Here is a 14,872-nt window from a genome sequence, read left to right as displayed (position 1 = left end):
TATATACAATTGCTTACTGAGGCATATAGGACAAACACTACTACTGCCCCCTCTTAGAAATGAAGAGACCAAAGTGCACAAGTTGTGAGACTGGCCCAAAGTTACAGCCTGGATGGGCTAGGATATGAAACCAGATTTTATTTCCCAGTCCAATCTCCCTTATCAGTCAGAGAGCAACTAGTCAGCAACAGGAGCAAGGAACAGAAAGGTGACTGGTTGTGGTTTACTCAGAATTTATTTTTAGACTAATTATATATGGCTTTATGAATTTTCACTAACTCCATTATTTACTGCTGCACAATGAGCTAGCCACTAAAACCATCTGATCAGGGAGTATAAATTGTTTTAACTTAATCTCCTTCTCCTTGTCACGCAGAGACGTTCACTTCAAGAGTTTCACAACAGTGTGACTAAACAAGCCCATCTGCATTAGTCACTTTGTAACTGTTGGATGAGATTCTCCCAAAACTTCTCATGGTAGGCAGGTGGGCAGAAATAAGCCTTTACCAAAAAGACAAGGCACTGAAGGCAAAAAGTAAATGTGGGTCTTACAATTTTCTTTCTTTCAGCTTAAGCGATGAGGTAGGAAAACAAATATGAGGAAAACGATCTGTTGCCACTTACCCAGGCTTAGGTGGCTTAGGAGAAAGCTCGCTAATTTAAATCAGCACATGGCAGGAATTTTCAGCAAGAGAAGGAAGGACTGCGGCTACAGCTCAGTAAGTGCCTGCCTAGCACACATGATGCTCTGTGCTCAAAAAGAAATGAAAGGAATGGGGATGGGTGAAAGCTAACAGGCAACAACAGTCAGACACACTTTCACCTCTAAGGACTTTCACACGTTATCTCATTTTAAAAATCAAGATACCACTATCAGATAGGTGAGGGCAGGTATGACTCAGCTGAACTCGCAAATGAGCATAAAGTCTAAGATACTTGCTCAAGGTCACACATTACATTGATCAGTAAGGCCTCAAACTTACAACCACAACAGCATCGTGATTGACACAGTACTTTGGAAAAGAAAGCACTTAAATTTCATGTTCTGATTGAGTAATTTCACTATTATTAAAGAAAATACAGTATAACATATGTGTTCTAATTTCACATCATATTATATGCTGTAATACTACTTATAGGTGTTCCAAGTAGTATTTCGAGAGTTTCTGCCAAGAAAGAAATGAACAGATGATGTTGGGCATTTTTTAAAAAACATGATTATAGCTTGCATATCAAATTCATTTTCTTATTTTGTAAGAGGAGGACTCTTTGAGCACACTTAAAATTCAGTCCACTCTTACTCAGTTAATGGGACACTTTAGGCTTCTGTTTCCCATCAAGGGATAAACTCAACCTTAGGGTGAAAGGGTGTGAACCTTAAGGTCAACAGGACTTGCTTCTCAGTATCAACAGCATTCCAAGAATCGTAAGTGACTAAGGTGGCTGGAAGGCAGGCTTCCGAGTATGTGAGACCTCACAGGTGTCAGTTGAGGGGAAGGTAAAAAGCCAGTGTGTCCAGATGTCTAGGATCATTGGTGTGTGCAGCCACAGCCAACTGCTTCTGCTTACTGTAGCTAATGGCAAGAACAAGGAGCAGGCCTTTCTAACAAGCACTTTCTTGTCTGACAAAATTAATTGATTATTAATTAAATGATTATTTTAAGATGAAAAGAAGGAAAGAAATAATTTCTTAAAACATTTATACCTGGCTGTATTACTTTACCCCACGAAGAAATGAAATGCAAAAATATCAAGTGCTTAAATTATCAGGGTGGTCATGAAACAAAAGAACCAAAGTGCCACCTTTGCCTGCAGCTCAGCATTCTGAGGGCAACACACAGAGAGAAGCTGACTGCCAGTCAGTCGGCTGAGCTCTGGCTCCACTTCACAAAGCAAGTGTTGCAGTACCATCACATCTGCAAACTCGGCACGGCCTGGGATCACACCACCCTACACTCTTCCTATTATTCTCTTGCTTGTCAGTGGCTTCTAGAGACTCCACCTGAAATACAACTGACATGTGACACATAAGTAAATACTTACATAAATGACAAATAAGTACATAAATCCTACACATTTTTCTGGTGTACCATTACCACAAAACTGTTGATACAGCTCTTCAGTGTGGTATCGTGAACAAGTAAGCTTTCAAGATTTGATACACAGCTCAATAAACAGGATAATTCATAATCTTATATATACAGAGAAACATATTTAGGGTGTCATTTCTGCTATTTATATAAAATACCAAAGAAAATACCATACTTTATTCTGGAACTAGAAATCATGTTTACTTAATTATCTGGTGCTTATCTTAGAACAGCCCTCATCAGGCAATTTCAAATTCAACTGGCTAGATGCATTTGTTGCTCACTGGACTCTGCACCAGCCCAGGCCCTGGCTCCTACCAATCTATCCTGGTCTGACAAGAGCACTAAGTTCTACCCCAGCCAGCTCTCCACTGCAGTTTCTGGAGAAATCCCTTCCACAGAAAGGAGAAAGAGCACAGTTTCCCACTGCCCACTCCAGTCTCCACGTGTGAGCTAGAATTCCCTTGGGGGTGCTGTCTGATGCTGGAGAGGGAAGGAGACTCTTCTCTGTGGAATTTCCTGCACAACCTGCTAACAGTGTGACAGAGTGGTTCAGGTGCTCCCCATCTTTCCCAGAGCTCTGTGCCCTGTATTGCTATCTCCACACTCAATAGAAACTGAGGCTTAAGGCCTAAGTGTATATGAGCAGAATTTACTAAGTCTACCCTTATACTAGAGTTCCTAGGTATGTTTTTATCATCTCTGTCAAAGTAGATCACTGTTAAAATGACTTTGTAGCTGTATTAAGGACAAGTCAATAGGCTTTTGTGTCTTCAGTAGTTGAAGTACATTATGATCATTAACTGAACAATTTAATTATGAGATCAATAAAGAACTGCTTTCAACTCCCCGGTATTTTACAGTGAACTTGGACATTTGTTGGCTTACTCCCCAGGTCAGTCTCCTTGCCTGCCCCAGCACCACTACCACAGCCAGATGGAGAAAAGTCTCAACCTGAACCTTAGCTCTGGTCAATTATAGAGAAAAGGTGATTCTGTTAAGAGATTAAGGCAGTTATCGATGCTATCTGTAGGTCCAGGTGTGTCCAGTCTGTAGACTACAGTCTACATACACCCCGTGATAGCTATGAATTCAACTCAAAACAAATTAGTAAGCTTATTTAGAACAAGAGACTCTTTGATACGGATTTCTTTCCTTTTTTCCTGTAATTTGATCATGCAGGTCTCAGATGTGAACTTTATAGATGACAGAACACAACATCAGAAAGTTAGATTTGCCAGGCAGACTACATTCAAGGTCAAAGCAAATCTGAGACTGCCATATTGAGCAATACTCTTGCCACTGAAGTAGTTCCTGTTGTTGTCAGCAGGGTTACCTAAGGTCATCAATAATCATACAGGTACCCCAGTGCTTAAGGGGAGTGTGTGCTAACCCTGGTTGTTCAAAGGTCTGTCTGCTTCTCTTGTCCTGTCTGCCAAGTTCATAATCCCTATATTGGATTTTTTGTCACAGGGACTAAATTCTTGACAAGAAGTGAAGGAGAGATGATGTATTCTCGCTCTTCTTTCCTAGGATACAGTCCACCATGGTGGGGCGGGCAAGGCAAGAGAGTGGACGTGGCTCCACCTCTGAGCTCCTCCAGGTGGTGTACACTCCCCACTCACGTCTCACTCATAAGCTTGTACAACCCTGACAGCAGCACTGCCAGGGGGGATCAAGTGTCCACACACAGCCTCTGAGGTCACACTCCACATTCCTGCCCTCACGCTTCTGCTCCTCTACAAGCTCTTAGGAAAAGGCACCCTTTGGCCTGAAACTCCTCTGTTGTCCTGCCACTGTCATCTTCCCTCCTCTTTGTTCTCTGCCACCAATCCACAGAAGGGGTCACACTTGGTTCCAGTACACAGTCTGTATGTCTTTAAAAGCTTTCCTCCCTCTTTACTGGTGGAATAATGTATTATTTCCCCCCAACGTCTGGCTCTTGCCCCTCACTTCACAGAAATCACTAGGGGCCACCTCCTGCAGTGAATTAGGTGTGCTCTGCCCACTTGCAGGTTCCCTAGACAATACAAAACCTCTAGATAAACTGCTGGATCTAGCCTTCAACTTCCTTTGTAAAATTAAGGAACAGCAGGGGGTGGGGGTCAGGGGTCAGGGGTCAGGGTGTAGTGTGTGTGTGTGTGTGTGTGTGTAGATGGCTCAGCACTTAAAAGTACTTAAGACCCTTTACACTGGATCTGGGTTTCGTTCCAAGCACCTAGACAGTAGGCAGAGTTCACCTGCAGCTCCCGCTCCAAGGATCCAATGCCTCTTCTAGCCTCCACAGGCACTGTACACATGTGATACACGTACATAAATTCAGCCAAACACTCGTACACATGTTTTAAATCTGATTTTAAAAAAAATTAGGAGGCTGGGACTACAGAAGCATTTAACAAAGTAGATTCTTTGGCAAGTCAGCCCTCTCCCAAGCTGTTTTCTAGTTAGCTCAGTTTAGGAAATTTCTAAATAGCCTTTTCCTCTGGAGAATCACATTGCATAAAAGCACATTAAAGGCTTTGGTGTATTTAAGGAAATTCTTTTATCAAGCATTCCCCAAGCTTACTTGACCACAAAATCCTATTCTCCTATTATACTTATTCACATCCCGATTAACTCATATTAGGGAACAAACTTTTGAAAATACTGCAATGGAGTACAAGGCCAACTAGAGTGTTAAGCATTTTATAACTCTGACTAGAATTCAACATTTAATACCTAACAAAACACTAAACTATGAAAATGAATCTCAGTGTAAGAATGTTTACCTTTAGCAGCCACATTACGCTGAGGACTAAAAGATTTATCTACAGTCTTTCCTATAAACCATTTTATCAGTGAGCTGTATATCCAGGCCTAACTCCATATATAAGGCAAAAAAAAAAAAGGACCAACACATGCAATTTGAGGATACTGTAGAGGGAGCTCTAAGGACCAAAGCAAAACCCAGTAAGCACAGAAATAGATGCATCCCAAGGCCAAGTGGCTGATGAGTCAATTCCCAAAGCTGGTGCTTTCTCCCCCTTGAAATTGCCACTTCAAGGCTATGTTCCTACAGAAGAAAAGATCACACGCAATGTGATTCACCCATAAGGTTCTGAACTCAACTGTTAAGAGGCGGCATCTCATTCTGGGGTGCTCAGCATGGGACACAGGAAGTAGAGAGGAGGGTGGGCTCCCAGGGCTTGGCCATTGGGCTCCAACGGCTTCTTATCTACTTCTGTCTCCTTCATCTTACCTTGCTAGTCCACAGCTTGTTTCTTCCATGCCTAGGAAGCCTTCATCCTTAGGCTTATAACCCGAGTTACTTCCCTTCTTTAGTGAGCGGCTCAGAATGTCTAGAAGAGCGAAGTGCATTGGTACATTCCCTCAGCAGATAATCACACCCAGCAGTCACATCCTCTAGCCTAGAACTCCCTTTAGATACTGAAGAATAAGGTACCAGCTTTCTAAGTGAGCAATTCTGCTCAAATGTAGTTTAACTAAAAATAAGGTTAAGATTACCTATAGGGGCTGGGCCTTTAATTTAGCACTTGGGAGGCAGAATCAAGTGGAGTTTTAGGCCAGCCTGGTCTACATAGTAAGTTCCAGGCCATCAAGTCTACACAGTGAGTCCCTGCAGGGGGGTTGGGAGGATTACCTATAGGGCCACATGTTAAAGTAGTAGATAGTTATTTTTAAAACAAACAAACAAAAAACCCTAGGCTTACCAGTTGATAAAGGGTGACAAATGAGAGGGCATAGGGAAGTGACACGTCAGAAATGGTTAAAATTCATTGATAATGACAGGACTGAGGTAAACTATACTTTAACCCAGCTTGTGCTTTTTATCATCTGGTTTTCAACACTGCATATGAAGAACATTTTTACTCTTCTAGCTCTCAATATGTGAACTATAAAGGGGAGATGACATTTCAGGCTAGCATATCAAATACAAACCATAGTAAGCAAAATAGGGTAGACTTGATCTGTGAGAAACACAAAAAGCCAATGGTCTCCTTAGGCTTTCAGTAAGAACGTTATAAACACTGTCTTAAAAACAAAAACAGCTATGTGACTGCAATCCGATTTAAATGCTTAAAAGTGTTACATAATCTGCAAAATGTAAGTAGGACAAAACAGAGTTTTGTGGAAAGCTAAGAAAATACACAGGCTCCGGATTTCCCAACCAGTTAACACAATAAAGCAAAAAATACAGGTAAAGTCAGATGAGCTGGAGTTTGCTATAAACGCGTTTGTCCAAATGAGTCTCAAACTTCATTACTTTCTATAAGCTCTATGACTATGTAAGATAATATATTTTTTAAAAAGATAATATATTTTATCATTGATGACTGATAATGTAGGCCATTTGTCATTTAGCTTTATTTAAGGTTCCTGGTTATTTCCAACATTAGAATTAAGGTGATTAAAAAGTCTGTAAGGGCCATCAAGACAGCTACAGGTAAAGGCCTAAAAAAGCCTAATAACTTGAGTCCAATCCCTGACTCACATGGTAGGAGACAGAAGTGTCTTTTGACCTCACCCAGGCACAGCATCCCAAAGCGCTTTTGCTGTCTCTTACCTGAAAGACCATGTACTTGAAGATGGACTGGGGGATCCCTTGAACTAGTCTGGAACTCACCCTTCCCTGACTACTCTCACTATTCTACAGGCCACAGGTCAAATTATAGGTATAGGTACAAACACTAACAAACACAAAGAGACGCACAGAAGACTACCATGGATCTGTTTCACTAGCCTAATTCCAGGGGCAGCCAATAACTGAAAAAATAGAATGATCAGTACTGAAATGATTCACAAGCCTGCTGTTGTCATGATGTTCAGCACTGGGCACAGTAGCTGGAATGGGGTCACCACTGGCCGACCTCTGGGGCTATGCCACCACTGTACTTCCGGTTCTCAGCCAGGACGGCAGACATTTTCCTTTGCTTTCTGACACTAGGAATTTGAAATGATCAAGGCACTCTGACGAGATGGCCCGGTGACAGTTAAGAGCACTTCATGCTCTTGCAGAGAACAGCTCACAACCACCGATACTCCATTTCCAGGGGGATCTGATGCCCTATTAGCTTCCATGGGTACCTGCATGCATGGAACTCACACAGGCACACACATAAACACACAAATAAAAAAGTACAGCTGGGTGGTGGTAGTGCACACCTTTAATCCCAGTACTCAGGGGCAGAAGCACTTTTATGATACCACAAATTGCAAGTTCAAATGTCCTGGGCTACATGAGACTGTCTCAATTAAAGACCATCACAAATAAGCTGCTCCCATTTCTGACGAAAGTCACATTAAGAAGTTAACTTTCATTCTCCATAGTAAGACTCATTTAACTGTCATCAGAAACATCCCTTCTTCAGGAAGGAGTCTTCTACCCAGGCACCTGCGACGCTGCGCCTAGAGTTATCAAATGACCCACAGTGCCTCGTTTTCCCTTGTAGCGCACAGTGACAGTAAGTAAATGACAGCTACTGCTCTTTGTTAAACGTCTGTGCTCCACACGAGGCTCCAGCCGTCAGAGGTAGAATCATGTGGGTCTTGCTCACTGGCTTCCTATGCCCTGCGCTGACAAGTGCTTGGCACACAGGTGTGTAGTGCATGTTGACTCAACAGACATTTGGAGGGAAAAGGCACCCAATGGAGTCCTCAAAAAGCAATAGAAGGTATGGCAAGGACACTGAAATCTAATGTTAAGAACATCTCTCCACCTTCACACAAGATGGAAACAGGCTTTTCCAACTGTGATAAAGTAACTATACCATTTATCTGTATGCCCTTCCTACCTTCCGCAACATTTTTACAACCAGTGTGCTCTCATTACTGCAAAGTCTCCATCCAAACAGTTCATAGGCCTAAAACCCATTCATCTTGAAAGTATTTCTCAATGTCTTGGAAACTGGTCATTTTTGTAGTACTCACTTTATCCTATTTCCTCTACAAACAGTATTGCTAAAACCAAGTTCCCTTTGTCCCTTTAGGTTTTAGACGACTGAAATGCATACTGATTCCTAATTAAACCTTCAGACTTATGGGATATAGGAGTCCCAATATCTCACCAGACAAAGGGAGGCAACCTGAGAGCTTCTGCGAAATGCTAGTGGCACTTCGCAAGGAATTACTGGTAAATTAACCCAGGCAGCTAATTGCGCAGCAAACTTCCCAAACAGTTAAGCATGAGCTTCCAATACTAAGGGGGAGAAGAAGAGAGAACTGTCTGTTCAAACGGTAAGCCCTTCAATGACTGACATCTTTTTAAAAACTTTCTGTGACTATGTAAACGTTCATATTCAGGAAGGCCATGGGTCACAGTTGGTACAAACTCTTAAGTGAGAGTACTGCATCTTCAAGATTCTATGGCAGAAGAAAGTTAATGGGACCCAAGGAAACCTTGGTTACTAACCTGACTTACAACTTCATTTTAGAGATCATGAACATTTCACATCTTAAGAATTTATTTTTTTTTTAATTTATTTTTTTTAATTAATTTATTCATATTACATCTTGATTGTTAGCCCTTCCCCTGTTTCCTCCCATTCCTCCCTCCCTCCCACTTCCCCCCTTCTCCCCTCCCCTATGTCTGTGATTGAGGGAGACTTCTTCCCCCTATGTATGCTCTAAGATTATTGAGTCTCTTCTTGGTAACTTGCTATCCTTCTTCTGAGTGCCACCAGGCCTCCCCATCCAGGGGACATGGTCAGAAAAGGGGCACCAGAGTTCACGTGAGAATCAGATCTCACTCTCCACTCAACAGTGGAGAATATCGTGTTCGTCGGCTAGGTCTTGGTAGGGGTTCGAAGTTTACTGCCTATTTCTCCTTGGCTGGTGCCTTAGTTTGAGGAGGACCCCAGGACCCAGATCTGCCTGTCATAAAGTTCTTCTTGTAGGTTTCCAGGACCCTGTGGGTCCTGTTATTTCCCCATTCTTCCATGCTACTCTCGCCTAAAGTCTCAATAGGATGTCCTCTCCTCTGACCCACTTTCTTGGTAAGTAAGGTTTTTCATGGGACGTATCCCTTGGACTAGTGTTTTGATATAAGTGAGTATATACCGTTTGTCTCTTTTTGCTTCTGGGTGAACTCACTCATTATGATAATTTCTAGGTCAATCCATTTGTCCACAAATTTCGGGAATTCCTCGTTTTTAATAGCTGAGTAATACTCCATAGTGTAAATGTACCATAGTTTCTTAGTCCATTCTTCTACTGAGGGACACTTAGGCTGTTTCCATGTTCTGGCTATTGTGTATAAAGCAGCTATGAACATGGTTGAGCATATGTCCCTGTTGTGTGTTCGAGCATTTTCTGGGTATATTCCAAGGAGTGGGATAGCTGGGTCTTGAGGAAGCCCTATTCCCATTTTTCTGAGAAAACGCCAGATAGCTTTCCAAGTACAACCATCTTAAGAATTTAAAGCTAATCCTGCACGACATAAATTTTAAAGTAGGCCGAGGTCAAGAAAAGTATCCAAAAATGCAGTGAAAAAAACAAAGTACTTAAGTTTTAGAAAGTGTGTTTCCCACCTTTCCAAGGAATTCTGTTTAGAAATCTGGGTTTGCAGCAATACAGTATCTGACATCTCCATCAAGTGTGTGGATGCCCAATTGTTTGGAGTCACATTATCTACTCTTGTTCGCACAACAGTACTATGAAACAGGCAAATCAATGTTTTTATGATGAAATGAAGAACACAAGGCTGTGAGAGTAACTGAGGCAGGGAGAACCATCTCCTCCCATCCCTAGCCTGCTGCTACTCCCACAGTGGCAGGCTGCCCTGCGCCTCCCCAGCTGCTACTCATTCTTTATTCCTCGGCGCAAGCAGCAAGACCAATCCAATCCCTCCAATCACAGTTGTGCCCACTGAGCCCCTGATTGCGTGTCTCAGAAGCCTTTACAGGTCGAGCTACTTTGTTCTCGTGTGACACGTATACACAACATCACTTGGTACTAGAAAAGGAAAAGGAACCATTTTCACCCTTGTGAAAGCGCAGGAATCTCTAACAGCATTCACTCCATGCACAGTGAAGAGGAGGCTGAACAGCAGAAGAGACCCAGAGGGTAGTGGGGTGAGTCCTCCAGATGACGGGAATGCTGTTAACTAGTAAGTACACGTGAGTTGTGGGGTTTCCTTCGTGTTTAACTTTTTCTTTAAGAGTACTTGAGGCCAGGCGTGGTGGTGCACACCTGTATTCCCAGCACTCAAGAGGCAGAGGCAGGACGTACCAGGCCAGCCAGTGCTACATAGTGAGACTCAAAACCACAACAAAGAGTACTAGAAGGGATAAGAGTTCTATTATTATTATTATTATTATTATTATTATTATTATTATTATTATTATTATTATTATTATATCAAGTGAATCTTAAAAGTTCAGGAGAAAAAACTAGATTCTTTAACTTCAAAATCTTATTTTCTTGTCGGTATTATAGGCCATATGGATACACTTGCACACATGAAAGGCAAAGGTGTACCAAATAACATCCACAGAAAATTAAAGCCAAAGCAAGATTGAGCTTTGCAACAGGCCTGACTCTGATCTTCAGTAGCAAACATACCATATTCTTTAAAGCAAATTGAGTTCTTATCAGTGGTTTTCAACTGTGAATACATATTAGTAGTAGAATCATAAAACAAAACAAAAACAATCCTGGTATCTCAGCCTTGCTCCAGACAAGTGGAGAAGAAGTAGGAACTAATTGGCTAGTTCTAGAACTGAACCAGAATTAAAAATCTGTAGTCTAGCAGGGTGTGGTAGCAAATGCCTATAATCTTAGCTAAGGACTGAAGCTATGAGACTGACCTAGTGAGACATGGTGGGCATGGGGGTAGGGGATAAGAGAAAGGAAGGAAGGGAGGGAGGGATGGAGGGAGGGAGGGAGGGAAAGAATTAATTAAAGAAAAACAGAAAGGCCTCTGGTTTAATGCTTTCTGGTCTACTGTTCTGTCACCCATTTTCAAATATGATGCCACCAAAATGCATTTTCATATCAAAAAATTATTCAGAGAATTAGGACTAAAAGTCACAATAGCCAAAACCACTGGAATTTTAAACTTGAATGAGTTTATTATTTAGTTATAAGCAACTATTCATAATCACAATTATATTACACCAAAGACTAGCCACTCAAAAACAGGAAAAACACCTATATTTAATGCTCATATCAGTGCCTTAAGTATTAGACATCATAAAATTTTATCTTCATCTGAATAGTAGCTGGTCTTGTTAAATACTTGCTTTTTGGAATCTTCCCATAGCCATAAGAATAAAAGGCAAATAAAGAAACCAGAAGTGCAAGCTACCCTATTACACAGGTATCCCAAGTCACTTCGACAGGGAGTTTCCGGGGCTCAGAGACAAAGGATTTCTCAGAAGCATTACTGCAATCCTATTGCTCATTTCTTACTCAACACAGCACTACTAAAGAGGATGCTACCTTCCCACCTTAGCTGCCTCATGTGTTCTCCCTGAGACAGCTGGAGCCAACAGAGATAAGTGTGGCTTTGGGAACAGCTGCAATGCCAACTTTATTTATTTTTAGACTTACTCTAAATGCTTCCATATTATCTGAGTCTAAAAATGTTGCAAGAGATGCATATTAGTTAAAACTAGAGAATGAGTAACTAAACCTGGTCTAAGTTATCGGCTTAAGCAAATATGGCAATAGAAACAAGCTGTGCATTTAGCATTGTAATGAGAAGCTGCTCACATTTGAGGGGCTTACACTAAAGTTTTCAGACAAACGTTCAAAACAATCTAAAATGCACTTCATATGCTAACTGGCCTAGGTGCCTAGCTGGAAAATATCTCAGATTCTTGCTCCATGAGAGTACTGATCAACATCTGCTCCGGTAAGGACAAGGAGATATTAAGTGTAGAAAAGAATTTTGATTTTGTTTCCATTTCTAGACCAGTGAGCTATAACAAACTAGTCAGTGAAGTAGAATAAACTTACATGATTTATTGTAGACTGGACAGCCTTAACGTAATGGGTGAGTTCTCGATCCATTTTAGCAAACTCGACCATGGCCTTGTCCATACTGTATTCACTACTCACTTCAGCTGAAAGAGAACAAGAAGCTGTGATCATTATTTTCCACTTTAAACACCAAATGTGGAAAAAGTTCAAACATAACCATCCAAAGAGCTAGTCTGTAAAAAGTACTGCACTTTTCTTGAAACCTCTTCAACAATCCACTATGCCTATTTGCATGTCCCTCCCTTTCTAGATCTTTCCAGGGGTTGAGAGTGATTTGGGGTATGTGCCTTTTTCATGCACTATTTTGCTTTTCTTTCCTCATGCCTGTTCTTTCCAAGAACAAGTCAAATTCCTATACCTTCTCTAGCCTGTTGCATGTGACACACCAAATCCAATATGTTATTACAAAAAAGGACTAAGAATTTAAAAGATCAAAATGAACTGCAAAAAATATCTGCCCCTTTGCCCCTTCTGCAACATATCAAAGGGCAGGCTCCACTCCAGGGGGACACGCCATGACTCTCAGTCCCCAGAGTTACTACTGTCTGCATCCCTTCTAAGGTCTCCTCCCCATTTAGTCTATCCTGTCCCTCCAGACAGTCCCCCGGCTCTGGAGCCTTAGCTGAGCCTTCCTGTAGGCCACACTTGGCCAACGGAGACCCTTCCTTAAGCTGTGAAATTATTACTAAAACATGGAGAAGGAAAGAGACTCACCACCCAGAGACTCCTTGTCACTGCATTCCACCGCATATATTTCCACCACCAAAATTTCCCCACCCAGTGGCAGGACATATGGCTCAGACATTCAGAATGATGTCAGAATAAGCTCTTGCAGTGGATCTGATTTCAGTTCCCAACTCTCACAAGAAGCAACTCACAACTGCCTGTAACTCCAGCTCCAGGAGGACCTAGAGTTCCTAATTCTGGCTTCCTTGGGCATGTCCACTCACATGCACATAAGCTCTCCCTCCTCACACACACCCAACCCCACACACACATAATTAAAGATAAAATATTATCTTTTAAACATTGCCCCATTTAGCCAGATATAGTGGCACAGGCAGGTAACCCCAGCACTCAGTAAGGAAAGTAGGAATTTAAGGTCAGTCTATTATACATTTACCTCATCTCAACACCCCCCCACCCAACACACACACACACACACACACACACACACACACACACACACATTCACACACCACCACCACCACCACACAGAGTTTCATAACACCCTTCCTAAGAAACTCCACTGGATTTAATCTGCACATCCTTCAAGACTCAGCTCAAATCTCATCTGTTCCGAAATTATACCAATCTAGAAGAAACTACTTGCTTAATTTAACACATACACTTCATATTTGGTACCATAAATAATCATGCCTTTCTTATCCCCATTTTTCTCATTTCTCCATAGACAAGAATGGTGTGTTAGTGTTCCTGAGATCCAACAAAGAGTTGCAGAATTAATCTTTTTTCTATAGTCTTTAGGATCATTATTTCCTAGACCTGGAAATGCCCTACATGATATTCTGTTGAATGAAGGTAAAGAAAACATATGGTATATAGTCGTTTGTCTATTCTGATTTTTTTCCACCAGAAAAAAAGAAAATACCAATACTCGGTGAGAGTGAGAGGCAGAATCACATAAAAGACGCTAAAATCCTGAGGACTGCCATTAGAGAGGCTGGAGCAGATGACACAGCATGAGAAGTAATGGCTATGAGGAGACAGAACACATACTTGCAGTGATAGAAATAGCTGTGACAATTAATGAATGCTCCATTATGCACAACATATTGTATTTATTTTACAGCTTACAGCACCACTGAGACAGGTGGTTGGCTGTTTTGTTTTTTTAATACTAGGGATTAAACCCAGAGCTTCACACATACTAGGCAAGATTTTAACATTGAGCTACATCCTCAGCTCTTCTAAAGTGCCCAGACTGGTCTTAAATTCACAATGTAGCCCAAATGGGCCTTGAACTAGGAATCTTCCTGCTCTGGCCTCTAACATACCTGATATTACGGGCTCATAACACCAGACTGATCAAAGAGATGGGCAGTTTTTCCTTGCTTTTTATACAGAAGAAAGCGGAAATAACTTGTCCAAAGCAACAATGATACTAAGCAGAAGAATGAACTTCCAACTCAGATTCTCTGATGGCAAAACAGATGCTATTCTCTTGGACAAATGGAGCCTGAATATGATAAGGACTCCAACCCCTTTACAAGTATTTAAGGCACTCTGTGAATGTCTAGTGTAGTCCCTTAGAATAAGACTTCTAAGTGGGCCACTAAAAAAGTGATGCAAAGGCTTAGTGTACCTGCTCCTAGAAGGCTCTTCCTAAATTCCTCAGATAGAAGAAATGAGTAAGAAAAAGAAAATGCTTTCCCTGGGTTAGAAGTACACCAAGTTTTAAGATGGGAACAGTCTCTTTTCTCTTCCTCAGAGGTAGTGTGAAGGGCTGTGACAATGGTCATGTGATCCACTGGAAGCGAGGAGAACACCAGCCAAGTCCAGTTGCTCAAAAGTTAAGGGTGCATCACTAGAAGAACATGAGCAGCCAAGCACACAGATGGGAGCTGCTACAAACGTCCTGTCAGGCCACACAGAGAACTACAGAGAAGTGGTCAGCGGGAACCAGAGTCCTACAGAGAACCTTCTCAGCAGTGCTCACGGATAGAAATAGCCAATGTACACAAGGAGAAGCCCCACTGGGGAGAACTCAAGGCCTCTAGGAGACATGTCATCTGGTACATTACTTAAGAAATTGGTCCAAGAAGTTAGTTCAATAACTG

The 14,872-nt window shown here is 41.7% G+C and overlaps 1 protein-coding gene across 3 annotated transcripts in view; it reads right to left on the bottom strand.

The window, feature by feature from the left end:
* The window catches only part of NSMCE2 (NSE2 (MMS21) homolog, SMC5-SMC6 complex SUMO ligase), a 217,361-nt gene that overhangs the window by 160,322 nt on the left and 42,167 nt on the right, over positions 1-14,872 (bottom strand). For all 3 annotated transcript variants that reach the window (XM_084749150.1, XM_084749151.1, XM_084749152.1), the window contains one exon: positions 12,048-12,154. In XM_084749150.1, the coding sequence (XP_084605276.1) occupies positions 12,048-12,154 (107 nt within the window). The remainder of the gene's footprint in view (positions 1-12,047; positions 12,155-14,872) is intronic.

The sequence above is a fragment of the Acomys minous genome (genome assembly GCF_964271855.1).
Source record: "Acomys minous genome assembly, chromosome: 12".
Classification (NCBI taxonomy): domain Eukaryota; kingdom Metazoa; phylum Chordata; class Mammalia; order Rodentia; family Muridae; genus Acomys; species Acomys minous.
Note: the sequence above shows the minus strand (reverse complement) of the source record. Positions and strands in the feature narration are given on the sequence as shown.